Source organism: Coenobita brevimanus, chromosome 28 (assembly GCF_032717465.1).
Source record: "Coenobita brevimanus isolate Jiangsu-jjx chromosome 28, ASM3271746v2, whole genome shotgun sequence".
Taxonomy (NCBI): Eukaryota; Metazoa; Arthropoda; class Malacostraca; order Decapoda; family Coenobitidae; genus Coenobita; species Coenobita brevimanus.
Window position 1 is genome coordinate 6,574,556 of NC_136981.1, and position 16,630 is coordinate 6,591,185.

At 43.2% G+C, this 16,630-nt stretch overlaps 1 protein-coding gene across 1 annotated transcript in view; it reads right to left on the reverse strand.

Moving 5' to 3' along the window:
* su(r) (dihydropyrimidine dehydrogenase su(r)) overlaps window positions 1–16,630 on the reverse strand; it is a 42,983-nt gene that overhangs the window by 23,928 nt on the left and 2,425 nt on the right. The window contains exon 2 of the mRNA XM_080268574.1: window positions 986–1,096. Within this exon, the coding sequence (XP_080124700.1) occupies window positions 986–1,096 (111 nt within the window). The remainder of the gene's footprint in view (window positions 1–985; window positions 1,097–16,630) is intronic.

The following is a 16,630-nucleotide window of genomic DNA, read 5'->3' on the forward strand; positions in this document are numbered from 1 at the left end:
CATGAAATAAAAACAACAGTAGCTCATAGGTGCTTCCTGTCTCTGTCTCTGTCTCTGTCTCTGTCTCTCTCTCTCTCTCTCTCTCTCTCTCAGACGCCAGATGGGGGCCTAGGTAACGTACTATGAGATAAGAGTAACCCATTCTGTCTTTATCTTATCTATCTCACCGTCCCTCATCCTTTTTCTCTCTCTGTCTGTCTGTCTGTCTGTCTCTCTCTCTCTCTCTCTCTCTCTCAGAACAGTCACCAGAGCCAGGACAGAGCCACACAAGCAAGGGCAGACCAAAGAGCCAACTGACCCAAGATAGAGCCATTAGAACCAACACAGAGCCATAAGAACCAAGATGGAGCCATAAGAGCCGATACAGAGCAAAGGTAGAGCCCTAAGAACCAAGACAGAGCCAAGGTAGTGCCATAAGAACCAAGACAGAGCCAAGGTAGAGCCATAAGAACCAAGACAGAGCCAAGCTAGAGCCATAAGAACCAAGACAGAGCCAAGCTAGAGCCATAAGAACCAAGACAGAGCCAAGCTAGAGCCATAATAACCAAGACAGAGCCAAGCTAGAGCCATAAGAACCAAGACAGAGCCAAGCTAGAGCCATAAGAACCAAGACAGAGCCAAGGTAGAGCCATAAGAACCAAGATAGGGCCAAGGTAGAGCCATAAGAACCAAGACAGAGCCAAGGTAGAGCCATAAGAACCAAGACAGAGCAAAAGTAGAGCCATAAGAACCAAGACAGAGCCAAGGTAGAGCCATAAGAATCAAGATAGAGCCATAAGAACCAAGACAGAGCCAAGGTAGAGCCGTAAGAACCAAGACAGAGCCAAGGTAGAGCCCTAAGAACCAAGACAGAGCCAAGGTAGAGCCTAAGAACCAAGATAGAGCCGTAAGAACCAAGATAGAGCCGTAAGAACCAAGATACAGCCATAAGAACCAAGGCAGATTGAAGATAGAGCCAGGGTATAAACACACAATAACTACTCACGGAACAGTTCTTGGCCTTGTTCCTCTTCCAATGGGCCTTATTGACCTTCGTGGCGGCGGAGGGCATGTGCGTGGCCGTGGTGCGTATTCGGGGGTTCAGCGCCAGGATGTTCTGTAAAGGAAGAGGTTCAGTTAGGTTCAGTCCGGTTATATTCAGTTTATTTGGGTTAGGTTCAGTTTGGCTTGGCTTGTTTTGATCAGGTTAAGCCCGGGTTCAGTTAGGTTCAGTTCACTTTTGCGCCAGGATGTTGTGGGAAGAAAGGTTCAATTCAGTTCAAATTTAGAGTTCACTTCAGGCTGGTTCAGTCTAAGGATGCCAAGTAGGGTTCAGCTCAGCTTGTTATGTTCAGTAGACAGGATTTCAGCTCATGGTTATTAAGGTGAGCAAGTGAGAGGGATGCACGCACGCACCTCTCTCTCTCTCTCTCTCTCTCTCTCTCTCTCTCTCTCTCTCTCACACACACACACACACACACACACACACACACACACACACACACACACACACACACACACACACACAAGCTTCCTTATAATGCTCCACTCACTAATCCCAGAGTTCGTCTCGTAGACACACACACACACACACACACACACACACACACACACACACAGTGGTACAGTGGTAACGTTCTCGCTTGCCAACTGGTAGACGGGAGTTCGCGCCTCGCTCAGGTTGCGAAAAGTTTCACTGACTAAGTGGGTGGTTACTGTCCCCCTTGAGCAAGGGGACGGGTGTGTGCGTGTGTGAAGGTCACAGCCTTGCCCTTAGATCGGACTATATGAGCTCTCAGCTCCCTTCCGGGAGGGTAAAAGCTGACGATCACGACCATCAAGTGATCCTGACCGACCCGGTGAACACACACACACACACATCCTTCAACTCGACCTCTCAGTACCAATCTCAGGCTACAAAATAATTATATGACTGAATAACGTGATGATATATTAAATTTGACATTATTATTATTCATCACACACGCACACCATCTCCTCCCCTCATTCCTTCCCCATCACTCGCCTACCCACCCTCAACTCGGCCTTCCACCCCACACCCACACCCCCACCACCCACGCCCCCTTCAACTCGGCCCCCTAACCCACACCCCCACTCCTCTTACACTTCCCAAGAGGGACATGAGTAGGATTAGAAATGAATAAAATCAGACAACTAGCCGACCAGATTTGGCTCGTATTCTCGCCGGTTAACGAAGCTCCCTAACACCTCTTCGTCGGCGAATTATTTTTGTATAGGGCTGGTTGATATCTTTTTGTACGATATTTATCTAGAGTATGACGGAACACACTGAGGTGGTTTGGCCATGTGGAGAGGATGGAGGGTGAAAGACTGACGAAGAGAGTGAATGCGAGTGAGGTGGAGGGGGGAAGAGGGAGGGGGAGGCCGAGGATGAGATGGAGGGATGGGGTGGAGAGGTATATGAGAGAGGGGGGGTGTGAGTTGGGAGCAGGGCAGTGAAATGGCGGGGGACAGGGCGGCGTGGAGGCGATTTGTTTGTGGCCACCCCAAACGGGATTTAGGCGTATGGCAATAGATGACGGAACTGGAAGGATTTGTGCAGCACAAAAGAGCACAGTAAGGTGCAATAACCAGAAGAAATCGAATAGGGAAAAGTGTTACGGTCAACCAACGAGAATACCAGCCTTAGAAAATGAGTAGCCCGTTGAGATTTTGGGTAGACTAAGTATTTTACCTATTATCTGAATTTCTGCTGGATCTAATAATTACAACCAGGGTATTATATTAACCTTCCAAATGGTGATTATTCAGGAATAAAGAATGCCTCACATGCACTACTAAATGCAAGGGACGTAAATAATCATAAGCTCATAATTAAGGCGTATATTTCAGCCTGGGCCCAGCATGTATTGTTGTGGTGGTACAGACAGACACATGAATCTCCCAAAAGTTTGCGAGTATAAGGGTTAGATACGGCCTTCATCAGCCTCGTCACTACGAGAAATCATTCCCAAATAAAAAATAATCATGTGGAGAAAGCAGGAATGAATCAAACAAATATGTGATATGAATGAGTGAGTTACATTCCCCTTTACGCCCTCATGCACTGTAACCAAGGCAACCCCTCGAGGCGGCACAAATGATAACCAAAAGACATCTGGTAGAGGATATATATATATATATATATATATATATATATATATATATATATATATATATATATATGTATGTATGTATGTGTGTGTGTGTGTGTGTGTGTGTGTGTGTGTGTGTGTGTGTGTGTGTGTGTGTGTGTGTGTAACTTCTTTACCCTTACATGACGCTATACGAGCCATGACACTCAACTGAGGACTGCTAAATCATCTAACCACACTTGTGCACTTCCTCTGACCAACTCTTTTTCTTTTTCCTCTCTTAGGCCGAGAAATTTAATTTTTATTTAATTCTTGCTGGTAACAGACGATTTTATTCAACTTACGAGACCGCCATGGTAATGAGGGGGTTAAGGAAGACTATACTGTACCTAACCACCTCCAGGTCGAGAAGTCTGCCCTAAGATGAATAAAATCGTCTGGAGGCAGCAAGATAGAACTGAAATACGTTGTCGTGGCTAGGAGATTAATCGGAGAGCAAGCAGTGATCAGATAAACGTTCGCCACTGCACTACGTTAGCCACAAGCCCATGTAGGCTGTGTACCGTATATACTTATGCTGGTTCTTGTGCTCCAGTCATTCTCTTCGCGATCTCAAACTTCATCATGATCCACAAGTGTCCCATTTAACCAACTATCGGTGCTTGAATGGGGTGCCTTCACGTGGTGGCACTGCTATAACCGCGCCGCTCAACTGCCTCCCTTAACCCTGTCCTTATCCCCCCATGGGTAATAAAAAAATAAATAAGTACAGGACGAGTTAGCTACCCCAGGGCGCGGGTTAAGTGGCCGCGCTAGTGGCAGCATGTGACCTAAATCCACTACTAAATTCAGGAACATTACGATGGCAGTTTATTCATGGCACTTATACACATTAGTTCACTTATTAGCCTGACACTTATTTTATTCTTGATGGTTCTAGGTGAATTATTATTATTATTATTATTATTATTATTATTATTATCCGAGTGAGTAAAATATCATACTTGCATTCTCCACCCCTTTTGTCCTACGAGTGACTCATAGGAGCCTTAGTGTTAGATAAAGCATTTTTTGTGACCGACTCAGATTCTTTTCCACATAAACTCTTATCAGCGCGAGATTGTGGTTTTATTTTTGCCGTCTCTGTGTTATCAAATTTTTCCTTTGCTAAGTGAGTCATAGGAGCCTGGATGCAAATAATAAAAATACATCATCATCACCATCGTCGTCATTATCGTCATCATCACCATCGTCCACATAATCTCCTAATATCCTGAGAATTTTGTTTTTCTTGTCTCCCGGCGAGTTTATTCATCCGAGAGTGAGTCACAGGAGGCTGCATTAGGTAGTGGTAATATTATTATTATTAGTGGTTGTAGTAGTAGTAGTAGTAGTAGTAGTAGTGGTGGTGGTGGTGGTGGTGATGGTGGTGGTGGTGGTGGTGGTGGTGTGGTGGTGGTGGTGATGGCAGTAGTAGTAGTAGTAGTAGTAGTAGTAGGAGGAGGAGGAGGAGGAGGAGGAGGAAGAGGAGGAGGAGAAACAATAGCAACAGCAGCAGCAGCAGTAGTAGTAGTGTTCGTGGTAGTATTATTATTATCATTATTATTATTATTATTAGTAGTAGTAGTAGTAGTAGTAGTAGTAGTAGTAATAGTAGTAGTAGTAGTAGTAGTAGTAATAGTAGTAGTAGTAGTAGTAGTAGTAATAGTAGTAGTAGTAGTAGTAGTAGTAGTAGTAATAGTAGTAGTAGTAGTAGTAGTAGTAGTAGTAGTAGTATTTTTAATATAATATCTGTATAATAGGACTAACGTAAACTCCATAAAATTACACACTAGAACTACTTACTCAACCCTCTCAAAATTCTCTTTTATACTCAAAAGAAATACTAAACAAACCTTGTTAATGCCAATGTGCCTTAGTAAACCAAGGTGCCTCTATCTTACCACACCACAACCACACATCACACATCACATGTCACAACACCAACACACACACACGCACACACACTGTCCCAGCGCCACACACCACACCACACTCACCCCTATACCATAGCGTCCGAAGACCCAATATCACTAAACTACACACACACACACACACACACACACACACACACACACACACACACACCTACACCTTAACACCTGAAGACCCATTACCAATAAACAAGGCTCCACATTATTGCACCACACCAATTGGCCACCTACTTAACCCTTGAACAAAGAAGCGTTGTTTTACTTCATATCAAACTTTAAATACATATCGTTTTCAGTTCAGTCGATTATTAGTATAAAACAGAACAATTAAATATTAACTGATATGCAAAACTAGAGAAAAACGAGCAAACTGCTTCATAACTTAATCATATTATCTACAAACACAGAAGTAAAACAAGCACATTGTTCACTTATATCAAACCTTAATTTAAAATTCGTATAGTAAAATAGTAGTTCTAGTAACATTATATTTAATTCTCATTTTAAAGTACTACAAAAAGTAACCATAATTATTATTATTAATACTGTACCATAGTATAAAAACTTTAACACCATGGCCACCCCACAGTATTGTTGTCAGTGCTCCAGTAGGCAGCATAAGTGTATCAGGTGCTCATGTGCAACAAATAGATCACCGTATACATACTGTAGGATGGGACCTTTCTGTATGAATGTGTTAGGGAATCACAGCCCACCAGAAGCGGCACTTGACCGCTTCCAACATGGCGGGCGACAGATTGTTAACATGGAAATTGATGGGGCGATCACTGACAATATGCACGATCACACGGACATGCGTGGTGGTGAAAGACTACGTGGTGAAGCGAGGGGTAGGGATGGACGCCAAGATGCGAGAGATATGGAAGCGCTGGGTGGGTTAAATCACCATGGGGAAGTGAATAGTAGTGAAGTTGGGGGTGAGGAACATCAGGAGGTTTATAATAGAAATGAAATTCAGGATGAAGACCACCATAGAGGAGTGCATGAAAGAGGGAATCATCCAGGTATTATACGTCCCAAAACGGTAGTGACACAAACAACGAGGAAGCAGAACAGCCTCAAAGGTCTGTGCGAGAAGGTCGTCCCACATACTGGATGGGCAAATCCCGAGAAAATGCAGTAACCTGGGTGAACACCACATATAATGAAATAGTTGGATGGTCCTCAAGTAACCTTTTTGAACCTCCCAAATGCAATGCTACAACTGACATGATCAAGGAAATCACTCGCCTGATAGCCAACTACAACAATAACTCACCCATTGCCTCAGTCTCTCTTATGGTCCTTGCACTAATACCACATCTCTCAACAAGACCCGCCCGAGACCTCAACAAGACCCGCCCGAGAGCTAGCTTTGCAGAAAATGTTAAGGCCATCCAAAGGCGGGTTGAAACATGGAAAAGAGGTGAAATCGACAACCTACTTGAGGAAGCAAGGGCCTTGCAGAAGAGAATAAACAACCGAGGCAGAAGAAATCAGAATACCAACGACGTGGCAAGGATTTTTCGCAGCAAGAAGAGACAGGGGAAGGTCTCGATGGCAACAAGATCCCTGTCAGCTGAATCACCAAACGGAGTACTTGACCTGACAGATGAAACAATGCTACAACTAAAAGAAAAACATCCGACTGCACGACAAGCAAGTGCCCAGTCAAAGCTTGACGGCAACTACACTCCTCCCAATCCCATCATATATGACAGGATGACTGGAGATATGGTGTGGCGGAAGGCAATGCACACACAGGGAGGGGCAGGACCGTCAAGCCTGGATGCAAAATCTTGGCGAGTAATCCTCAGTAACATCAAGTTTGGGGAGGCAGCAACAGACCTATGTAACACCATTGCCTCACTTGCGAGGAAGCTGGCTTCAAGTCAGTGCAGTAACATCGAAGCACTGACGGCTTGCAGACTAATCCCCCTTGATAAGAATCCTGGATGCAGGCCCATCGGGGTGGGTGAAGTCTTAAGACGGATTATAGGAAAATGCATCATGGAGGTGGTGAAAGATGATGTGAAGCAGGCAGTTGGCAACCTCCAGGTGTGTGCAGGCCAGCCGGCAGGAGGTGAGGCAGCAGTTCACTCCATGAGGAAAATATTTGAGGAAGAGGACTGTGAGGCAGTATTATTAGTTGATGCCTCAAATGCATTTAATTCCATCAACCGGGAGGCAATGCTGCACAATATCAAGGTTAAATGCCCAGCATTTGCCCAATATGTGGAAAACACCTACAAAGAACCAGCAGAACCTCTACATTGTGGGTAAGACAGCGGCTCACGACGTCGGTGTAATCCAGTCCACAGAAGGAACTACCCAGGGGGACCCCGTTGCCATGGCTATGTACGCCCTGGCGATGACAGTGCTGCAACAACAGATCAAATACGAGGCCACCAATGTAAAACAGGTAGCCTATGCAGATGATCTCACGGGTGCTGGCAAGGTTGAGGATGTGAGGAAATGGTGGGACCTTGTAACATCTCATGGCCCTGAAATAGGTTACTACCCTAATGCCAATAAGTCCATCTTGATCGTGAAACCAGCTTACTATCAAGATGCACAAGAAGCATTTAGAGGCACAAACTTGATAGTGACTAAGGAAGGTCAGAGGCATCTAGGGGCTGTGATTGGAACCAAGGAATTCAAAGACAAATATGTGAGTGACAAGGTAAAGAACCCCATGCAGCATACAGTGCATTTACCTATGGTGTAAAGCACAAGTGGACCTTCGTGATGAGGACCATACCAGACATCGAGTTGCTGCTACAACCACTGGAGGATGCAATCAGGGATTCAGTCCTCCCATCTCTAACCAATGGCCACATCCCCACACCAGAAGAGAGGGACCTTCTAGCACTACCTCCCAGGATGGGAGGCCTTGGCATTATAAATCCAGTAGCCGTGGCAAGCTATCAACACAGAAATTCACTCAGGCTCAACGAATCCTTGTCACAGAAGATCTGCGCCCAGGTTGAGACGAGTGAAATCGACCACCAAAGGCAGAAAGACATAAAGACACAGATAAGCAAGGAGCGTGAAGCAAGACAAAAAGACCAACTGCAGCACATAATCGAACATCTAACACCGGACCAGTGCAGAAGAGATGAAATTGCACAGGAGGTTGGGGCATCGAACTGGCTCACAACCCTGCCTCTCAAGGCAAAGGGCTTCCACTTCAACAAACAAGAATTTATTGACGCCATAGCCTTGAGATATGGGTGGCCAATAGAGAACCTACCTCAACACTGTGCTTGTGGCACTGCCTTTGATGCAAACCATGCAATGGTATGCAAGAAGGGAGGCTTTGTTTGCATCCGACACGATGAAGTACGCGACCTCACTGCCAAAATGCTGCAGGAAATATGCCATGATGTCACGATTGAGCCAGCTCTGCTACCCCTGGACGGCGAGCACTTCACCCACAGAACAGCAAACACATCAAATGATGCAAGAGTGGATGTCAGTGCTCGAGGTTTCTGGACACGTGGGCAGAGGGCGCTCTTCGACATCAGGATATTCGATCCCATGGCAGCATGTCATCGTGAACTGTCTCTCGAAGCTGCACACAAGAGGAATGAGCAAGAAAAAATAGAAATTATCAAGAAAGGATCCAACATGTGGACCACGGTCGATTCACTCCCCTTGTGTTCACGACATCAGGTGGGATGGGTCCAGAGGCAGTGAGATTCTATTCGAGACTGGCAGAGGTTCTTTCTGAGAAGAAACGTCAACCGCAGAGTTCTGTTATGGCCTGGATGAGATGTCGACTCTCATTCTCCCTCGTGAGGTCTGCTCTGCTATGTCTCAGAGGCACAAGATCATCAGCCCTCAGGCCTGTCTCTCTGGCGGGTATGGATTACGAAGCTACAGTGGTCGATGGTCGAGAGTCGCATAGACCAGCGACTCCAATAGTTTAATGTCTTTATTTACACTGTAATATCAATAAAAAAATAATAATAATAATAGTAATAGTACTGTAGATGGTTGGTAACCACAGCCGTTGGCGTGCTTGGGGCCAACGGATTGTAATATGAGGGTTAGTGTTAACCTTCACATTACAACTTCAAATGGTGAACTGTATTAGCAAGGTTGGTTTTGATCTTCACAATATAATTCACCAATGGATGGTAGTAGTAGTAGTAGTAGTAGTAGTAGTAGTAGTAGTAGTAGTAGTAGTAGTGGTGGTGGTGGTGGTGATGGCAGTAGTAGTAGTAGTAGTAGTAGTAGTAGGAGGAGGAGGAGGAGGAGGAGGAGAAACAAAAGCAACAGCAGCAGCAGCAGCAGTAGTAGTAGTAGTAGTAGTAGTAGTAGTAGTAGTAGTAGTAGTGGTGGTGGTGGTGGTGGTATTGGTAGTAGTAACAGGAGGAGGAGAAACAGCAGCAGCAGCAGCAGCATTAGTAGTAGTAGTAGTAGTAGTAGTAGTAGTAGTAGCAGCAGCAACCAATGGCTCATCTGGATATGAACCCCGTCTCCAGCAGTCCACCATCCTCTTTTCGGGGGTTGGGGATGGAACTGAGGGACGTTTATACAACCGGGCAGTGGAGCCGCCCATTTATATCGGTGCTACCACGTGAAGGCGTCCCTCTCCAGTGCCATATTAGAGAGAAGAGACTATATTAATCAACCCTTATCCATAACCTAGATACGGTACATCCTGTGGAGAGAGAGAGAGAGAGAGAGAGAGAGAGAGAGAGAGAACGTAATACATGTAATAAGAAGGCAATTATTAAAGCATCCACTTGCGGGTAATTGCCAGTGATGATGGTGATTACAATTGTGGTAGTGGTGGTGGTGCCTAATGAATATGATGATGGTGGTGGTGGTGGTAGGTAATGAACGTGATGGTGGTGGTGGTGGTGGTGGTGGTAGCTGTGGGAGTGTTGATGTTGGTGGTAGGCTGTGAAAGTGATGGTGGTGGTGGCAGTGGTGGTGGTGTTGGTCGTAGTGGAGGTAGTTGTAGATGTGGTAGGGATATTGGGGGTAGTTTTGGTAGATAAGGAGAGACTTTGGAACTAGGGGACCTATTTCCATTCTTCATTAATCCATACTAAACATCTTTCCTAAACTTTAAATACATCATCATCATCATCATCATATCATAATTATCATTATCATTATTATTACTATCATCATCATCATCGTCATCATCATCATCATCATATTCATCATCATCACGTTCACCATCATCATCATCATCATCATCATCATCATCATCATCATCATCGTCATCATCATCATCATCATCATCATCATCATCACCATATCATCATTATCATTATCATTATCATTATTATTACTATCATCATCATCATCATCATCATCATATTGATCATCATCACGTTCACCATCATCATCATCATCATTATCATCTATACTTCTTTTCCTAGTCTAGAATGGGTCGAGAATCAAATATGGGTTGGATAAAATCTCTCTCTCTCTCTCTCTCTCTCTCTCTCACGCCGCATCAGAGGGATTAACCGCGTCATTCTTGCTGCCTCAGACGATTTTACTCAGCTTAGGAGAGTACGCTATTAGTAAAGGGATTATATACTGAAAAAAAGACCCCCTCTAGCTCGAAAAGTTGCCCATTCGTTAAAAAAAAATCTGGAGATGGCTATCAATAAGTAAACAAATAAATAAATAAATAAATGTATGAATAAATAAATAATAAAATAAATCAATAAAAACATGCGCATAAATATAGAAATGCATAAATAAATGCAAAAATAAATAAACAAATGGATGCATAGTAAATGAATTAATGAATAAATAATTAAATAACTAAGAATAAAAAATGACTGCCTCGCAGTGAAGGGGTTAAGCACTTCTTGCAACATTTCGTCATTTTGGGTCAGATCTGAACATCCAAATATTAACACATTTGTGGCATCCATCTTCGAGTGCCCACATACTTCTAATATATCCAAAATCAGAGGGAAGCAACATCTGACCTCGTTCCAACTGGCAACCCACTCCCATTACCCCACACCCACTCCCATTATCCCACTCCCATTGCCCCACTCCCACACCCTGCCTTGCTTTCCTGCTGCGTGATTGCGTCAAACAAATGTGGGGCACTGATAAATAGCTGATGCCCCTCACCACTGGATTACCACCCACACACAAAACCACCGTGACAAGGAACATACGACACACTTGTACCTTGTGCACTATGCTGCTTAAACCTGCAACGAATTTACCGTTTACATAAATACGTGTACACATACATACATACATACATATATACAAACACTATGTATATATATATGGATAGTGGGCCAGACTAAACACAGTATTACGTAATGCCTAGGGTCGTCTCCAGCACCATGGATATACTGTACAGTGCACATACCCTACACATCACCACTTAATAGACAACTCTGATGCTACAACATGCCAGGGATACCACACCCTACCAGTATGAGCTAGGGTGTAATTAGAATATGTCTCTGGATCAGTGAAGGTCCTCAGCCCAAAGCAACAGTCCGCAAATTACCCTATCCTACCCTGACCCGATCTAACCTAGTTTAAACCATCAACTTTATCTATTGAAGCCTTAGCTGCCACAAGAGCGAATGGTACAAGATTTTCCATTGTAGCTGTGGTAATTATGGTTATGGTATTGTTAGAAGAGGTAGTAGTTGTGGTTATGGGAGTATTAGTAGTGGTGGTAGTAGTATGAAGTGAAATAACCTTGGTCTAACCCTCAACTTCCTCTCTCTCTCTCTCTCTCTCTCTCTCTCTCTCTCTCTCTCTCTCTCTCTCAGGCTTGCATAACAAACACTTAATAATGTATCCCAAGATAGCCGCAGTTACCACCATTCTACCTACCTCAACTACCAACATTCTACCTACCACAACTACCAACATTCTACCAACCACAATTAGCAACATTCTACCTACCACAGCTAACAACATACTACCTACCACAAGTACCAATATTCTACCTGCCACAACTACCAACATTCTACCTACCACAACTACCAACATTCTACCTACCACAACTACCAACATTCTACCTACCACAACTACCAACATTCTACCTACCACATCTACCAACATGCTACCTACCACAACTAACCTACTAACATTTAGGGAGATCGAAGCTTTACTACAAGATACAGAGTGAATGACCTTTCGAGTAGCGGGCAGAATCAATTAAAGAGAGAGAGAGAGAGAGAGAGAGAAATTCATGGTTCCTCTCTCTCTCTCTCTCTCTCTCTCTCTCTCGCTCAAGCGAACTCCCTGGCAAGACCGTATTGTATTTTGAAGTCTGTTGTGTCAGCTCATCAATACCAGAGAGTGAGAGTGAGAGAGAGAGAGAGAGAGAGAGAGAGAGAGAGAGAGAGAGAGAGAGAGAGAGAGAGAGAGAGCAGCGCAGAGTAAGGTGGCATAAGGATCAAGAAACCTGATAAAAAGAAAGAAAGAAAAAAAAAAAAGCCACATCATCCTTCCCCGGGCTGTGTGCTGAGTGACTTTGGAGATCACGTAACATCTCTCTCTCTCTCTCTCTCTCTCTCTCTCTCTCTCTCTCTCTCTCGTTTTTAAAATCCCATTATTCACTTTTGCTTCATGATTTGCGTGGTAGCTGTACGGACAAAGAAAAGAGGGGAAAAAAATATATTAACCTCTCTAATTCATGACAGTTTACAAGAGTGGAACAAGACACCGTAATATTCCCTCAAGTCTAGCTGTGAAGTGTTTAGCAGGTGTTTGAGCTAAGATAAGGAGCAATAACAAACAGATCTTATACCCAACTTAGGGTTAAATAAGCTTTAAAACATCAGGAATTATACTGTCTTATTTCTCCCGATAATCTTCATTCTGGGTAAGTGTCTGGTAGCCGTTTGAGGACAGAAAAGGCAGAAGCAAGCAGATCTCATGTATAATTTACGCGATGGAATGTGAAAAGGGAGCCAGGCAGTGCAATATTCACTCATGCCTGGGCTGTGATGTGTCTGGTCGCTGTTTGAGTGCAGATGAAAGTACACACAGGCAGATCCTATGTCCAGCATCTCATCACGTCACGTATATCACCAAAGCATAACCATCGTGACTTGATCTTAAATATACAACAGCCATGTGTGTGTGTGTGTATGTGTGTGTGTGTGTGTGTGTGTGTGTGTGTGTGTGTGTGTGTGTGTGTGTGTGTGTGTGTGTGTGTGTGTGTGTGTGTGTGTGTGTGTGTGTGTGTGTGTGTTCTTACCTAATTGTTCTTACCTAATTGTATCTTTACAGGAATGAGTCAAGCTCGTACTGTCCCGTGTCTTAAACCATATTTATCGTACATATCCTTAAATTTGTGAATTGTTTTGGCACACACTATTTCATTCGGTAGTGCATTCCATTGATCAATTGCTCTGTTTGGGAAACTGAATTTCCTTACGTCTTTATCACCTCTCTTCTTATGCAGTTTTTTGCAGTGTCCTCTTGCTGATGCTTCTCCATATGTTAAGTAATCATTTATGTCTATTTTCTTCTTCCCTGATATGCACTTATATATCATAATCATGTCACCTCTTTTCCTTCTTTCCTGTAGTGTTGGTAGATTCAGTTTATTTAGTCTTTCTTCGTAGCTTAGGTCCCTTAAGCTTGGTATCCATCTTGTTGCGGCCCTTTGAACTTTTTCAATCTTGTCTATGTGCTTTTTGAGATGAGGACTCCAGACTACTGATGCATATTCCAGGGTTGGTCTAATGAATGATGTTATTATCCTTCTTAGCATGTCTTCATTTATGTATGTGAATGCTATTCTCATATTTGCAAGCAGTGTATACATGTTCCGTACCTTCTCACTGATGTGGTCAGCCAGAGATAGTCTGTTATTGATAATCACACCTAGGTCTTTCTCTCTTTCTAATGTGTATAGGGTTTTATTTCCTAACTTATAATCCCAATCAGGTCTTTTTCCACTTTTACCAAACTTGATTACATGACACTTGTCCACATTGAATTCCATTTGCCATGTACTACTCCATTCATGAAGTTTATTTAATTCTTCTTGTAGCTCTTTACAAGAGTCTGTGTTAGTAATTCTCCTTTGTATTTTTGCATCATCTGCAAACATATTCAGATAGCTCTCATTTCCAGTGTTACTGTTTATATCATTTATATACACTAAAAACATGATTGGTGCCAGCACTGAACCCTGTGGTACTCCACTAGTCACTTCTTTCCGTAATGAGTAGTTTCCTCTTAGTACTGTTCTCATTTCTCTTTCTATGAGAAAGTCTTGCATCCAACAAAACAGTTTGCCTCGAATTCCTCCTTGATGGTACAGTTTCCATAAAAGTCTTTGGTGTGGTACTGTGTCAAAAGCTTTCTTGAAATCTAAATAGATACTGTCCACCCATCCTTCCCTTTCCTGTATTGTGTTTGTTACTCTGTCATAGTAGCTCAACAGATTAGTAACACATGATTTTCTGAAACCAAACTGTCTTTCTGTTATCATACTGTGTTCTTCTAGATGATTTACCCAAGCTTTTCTTATAAGCTTTTCTAATACCTTGCTTACAACACTGGTCAGTGATACTGGTCGGTAGTTGAGTGGATTTTGTCTATTTCCTTTCTTGAATAAGGGGACAATATTTGCTTTTTTCCAAATATCAGGTAGTTTACCTTGACTCAAGGATTTCTTGAAAATTAAAAATAATGGTTTACTTAACTCCTTTGCACATTTTCGTAGTACCCAACATGAAATTTCATCAGGACCACTTGCTTTTCCTCTGTCTAATCTACTTAACTCCTCCTGTATTACTTTTTCTGCTATTTGTATATCTGGTAGTGTGTGTGTGTGTGTGTGTGTGTGTGTGTGTGTGTGTGTGTGTGTGTGTGTGTGTGTGTGTGTGTGTGTGTGTGTGTGTGTGTGTGTGTGCTTTAACCTTGACATAAATACATACAGAGTTCAACTAGTTTTTACTTCATTTACTCCCATTCTAGAGAGGTTTGCTGGTAGTTGTGGTACTGGAGGTAAAGTAGCGATATTAGCAGCTGTGGTAATGCTGGTAGTTGTGGTAATAGTGGTTGTTGTGGTAATACTGGCAGTTGTGATAATACTCTACTGTAATGTCAGTGGTAATAATATCGTTACTTTGATTGCACCAGACCAGTCATGTCTTATCTCTAACTTGGCCAAGATTTTCGTCCATTTGCAACTTATGTCATATACCTCAGTGCCAGGAAAAGACAATATTACAGTTCTACTTCTGCTACTACTACTACTACTACTACTACTATTATTACTACTACTACTACTACTACTACTACTACTACTACTATTACCTTTAATTTTGTCTTAAGGGCGATCAGTGACTTAACTATATTCCAGTCAAGAACCGTTAAAGAAGGACGAATGAGCGTCGGGCTACAGTTCTGTGTGGCACTATAGACTACCTAGCACCTTTTACTCACCGATTTATTCCTCACCTTGCACCTCCTCTTGTATGTCACTAATGCAAAGTACGTTAATATAAAAAAGCGGTGTAAGTAGAACAGGGGAGCCTATTCAGGAGTAATATGCAGAATAAATCGCTTAGGGAGACGTGTTACGATCCCTTGCTACTTAAATACGATCCTAAATGTGACTCAAGATGAAGGACGAGGAGCACAAAAACCAGACGATCCGGTCCACTAAGTCCACTCCAGGTCCACCCGCATCCACTTACATCCACCAACATCTATTCACATCCATTAAGATCCATTCACATCCACCAACGTTCATTCACATCCATTCAAATCTACTCACCTCTCCCAACATTCATTCCCATCCGCCAGCATTCATACACATCCATTCAAATCCACTCACATCCACTCAAATCCACTCACATCCATTCAAGGCCATTCACATCCACCAACATCCACGCTCCTCCACTCACATCCAGTCACACAGAAATTCAGCCATATTTTCGTTGTTCTAGAAATTCAGGGGAGAGAGAGAGAGAGAGAGAGAGAGAGAGAGAGAGAGAGAGAGAGAGAGAGAGAGAGAGAGAGATTCTACAGTAGTTTCAAAAGTGAGACAGGTAAAAAAAGAAAAAGAAAAAGAGAAGCAGAGGAAAGAGCATGAAAAGAGAACGGAATATGTTGTCATAAGGGCAGAACGGAATAAATACACCCTGTTAAGTGGTGTATTGTATTTGTATATTGGCGTTGAGAAGTTAAAGGTACACTTCTCCGTAATACTTGACAGAAAAAGTGAGAGAGAGAGAGAGAGAGAGAGAGAGAGAGAGTAGGTCCAGAGAAGTGAAGTAGGAGGGATGGAATATGATGAGGAAGAAGGGGGTGACGATGGTAACGGTATTATCCTTGGGTTTGGTAGCATAGGCGAGACGCAGATATAAAAGACTCTCGCTACGAAGAATAAGAGGAAATGGGTGGAAAGGAGCGGGACTGGGTGAATTAGTGAGCAGGGGCGGGATGAGGATGTAGATGTAAATGTTTCTCGGTAGAACAAAAAGTATAGAGTAAGGATGGACTGGGTGAGCAGGAGTGGGCGGGATGGGATGGAGGGGAAAGGCGAGGTGATATTGCGAACTGCCAAGGGTGACTCGA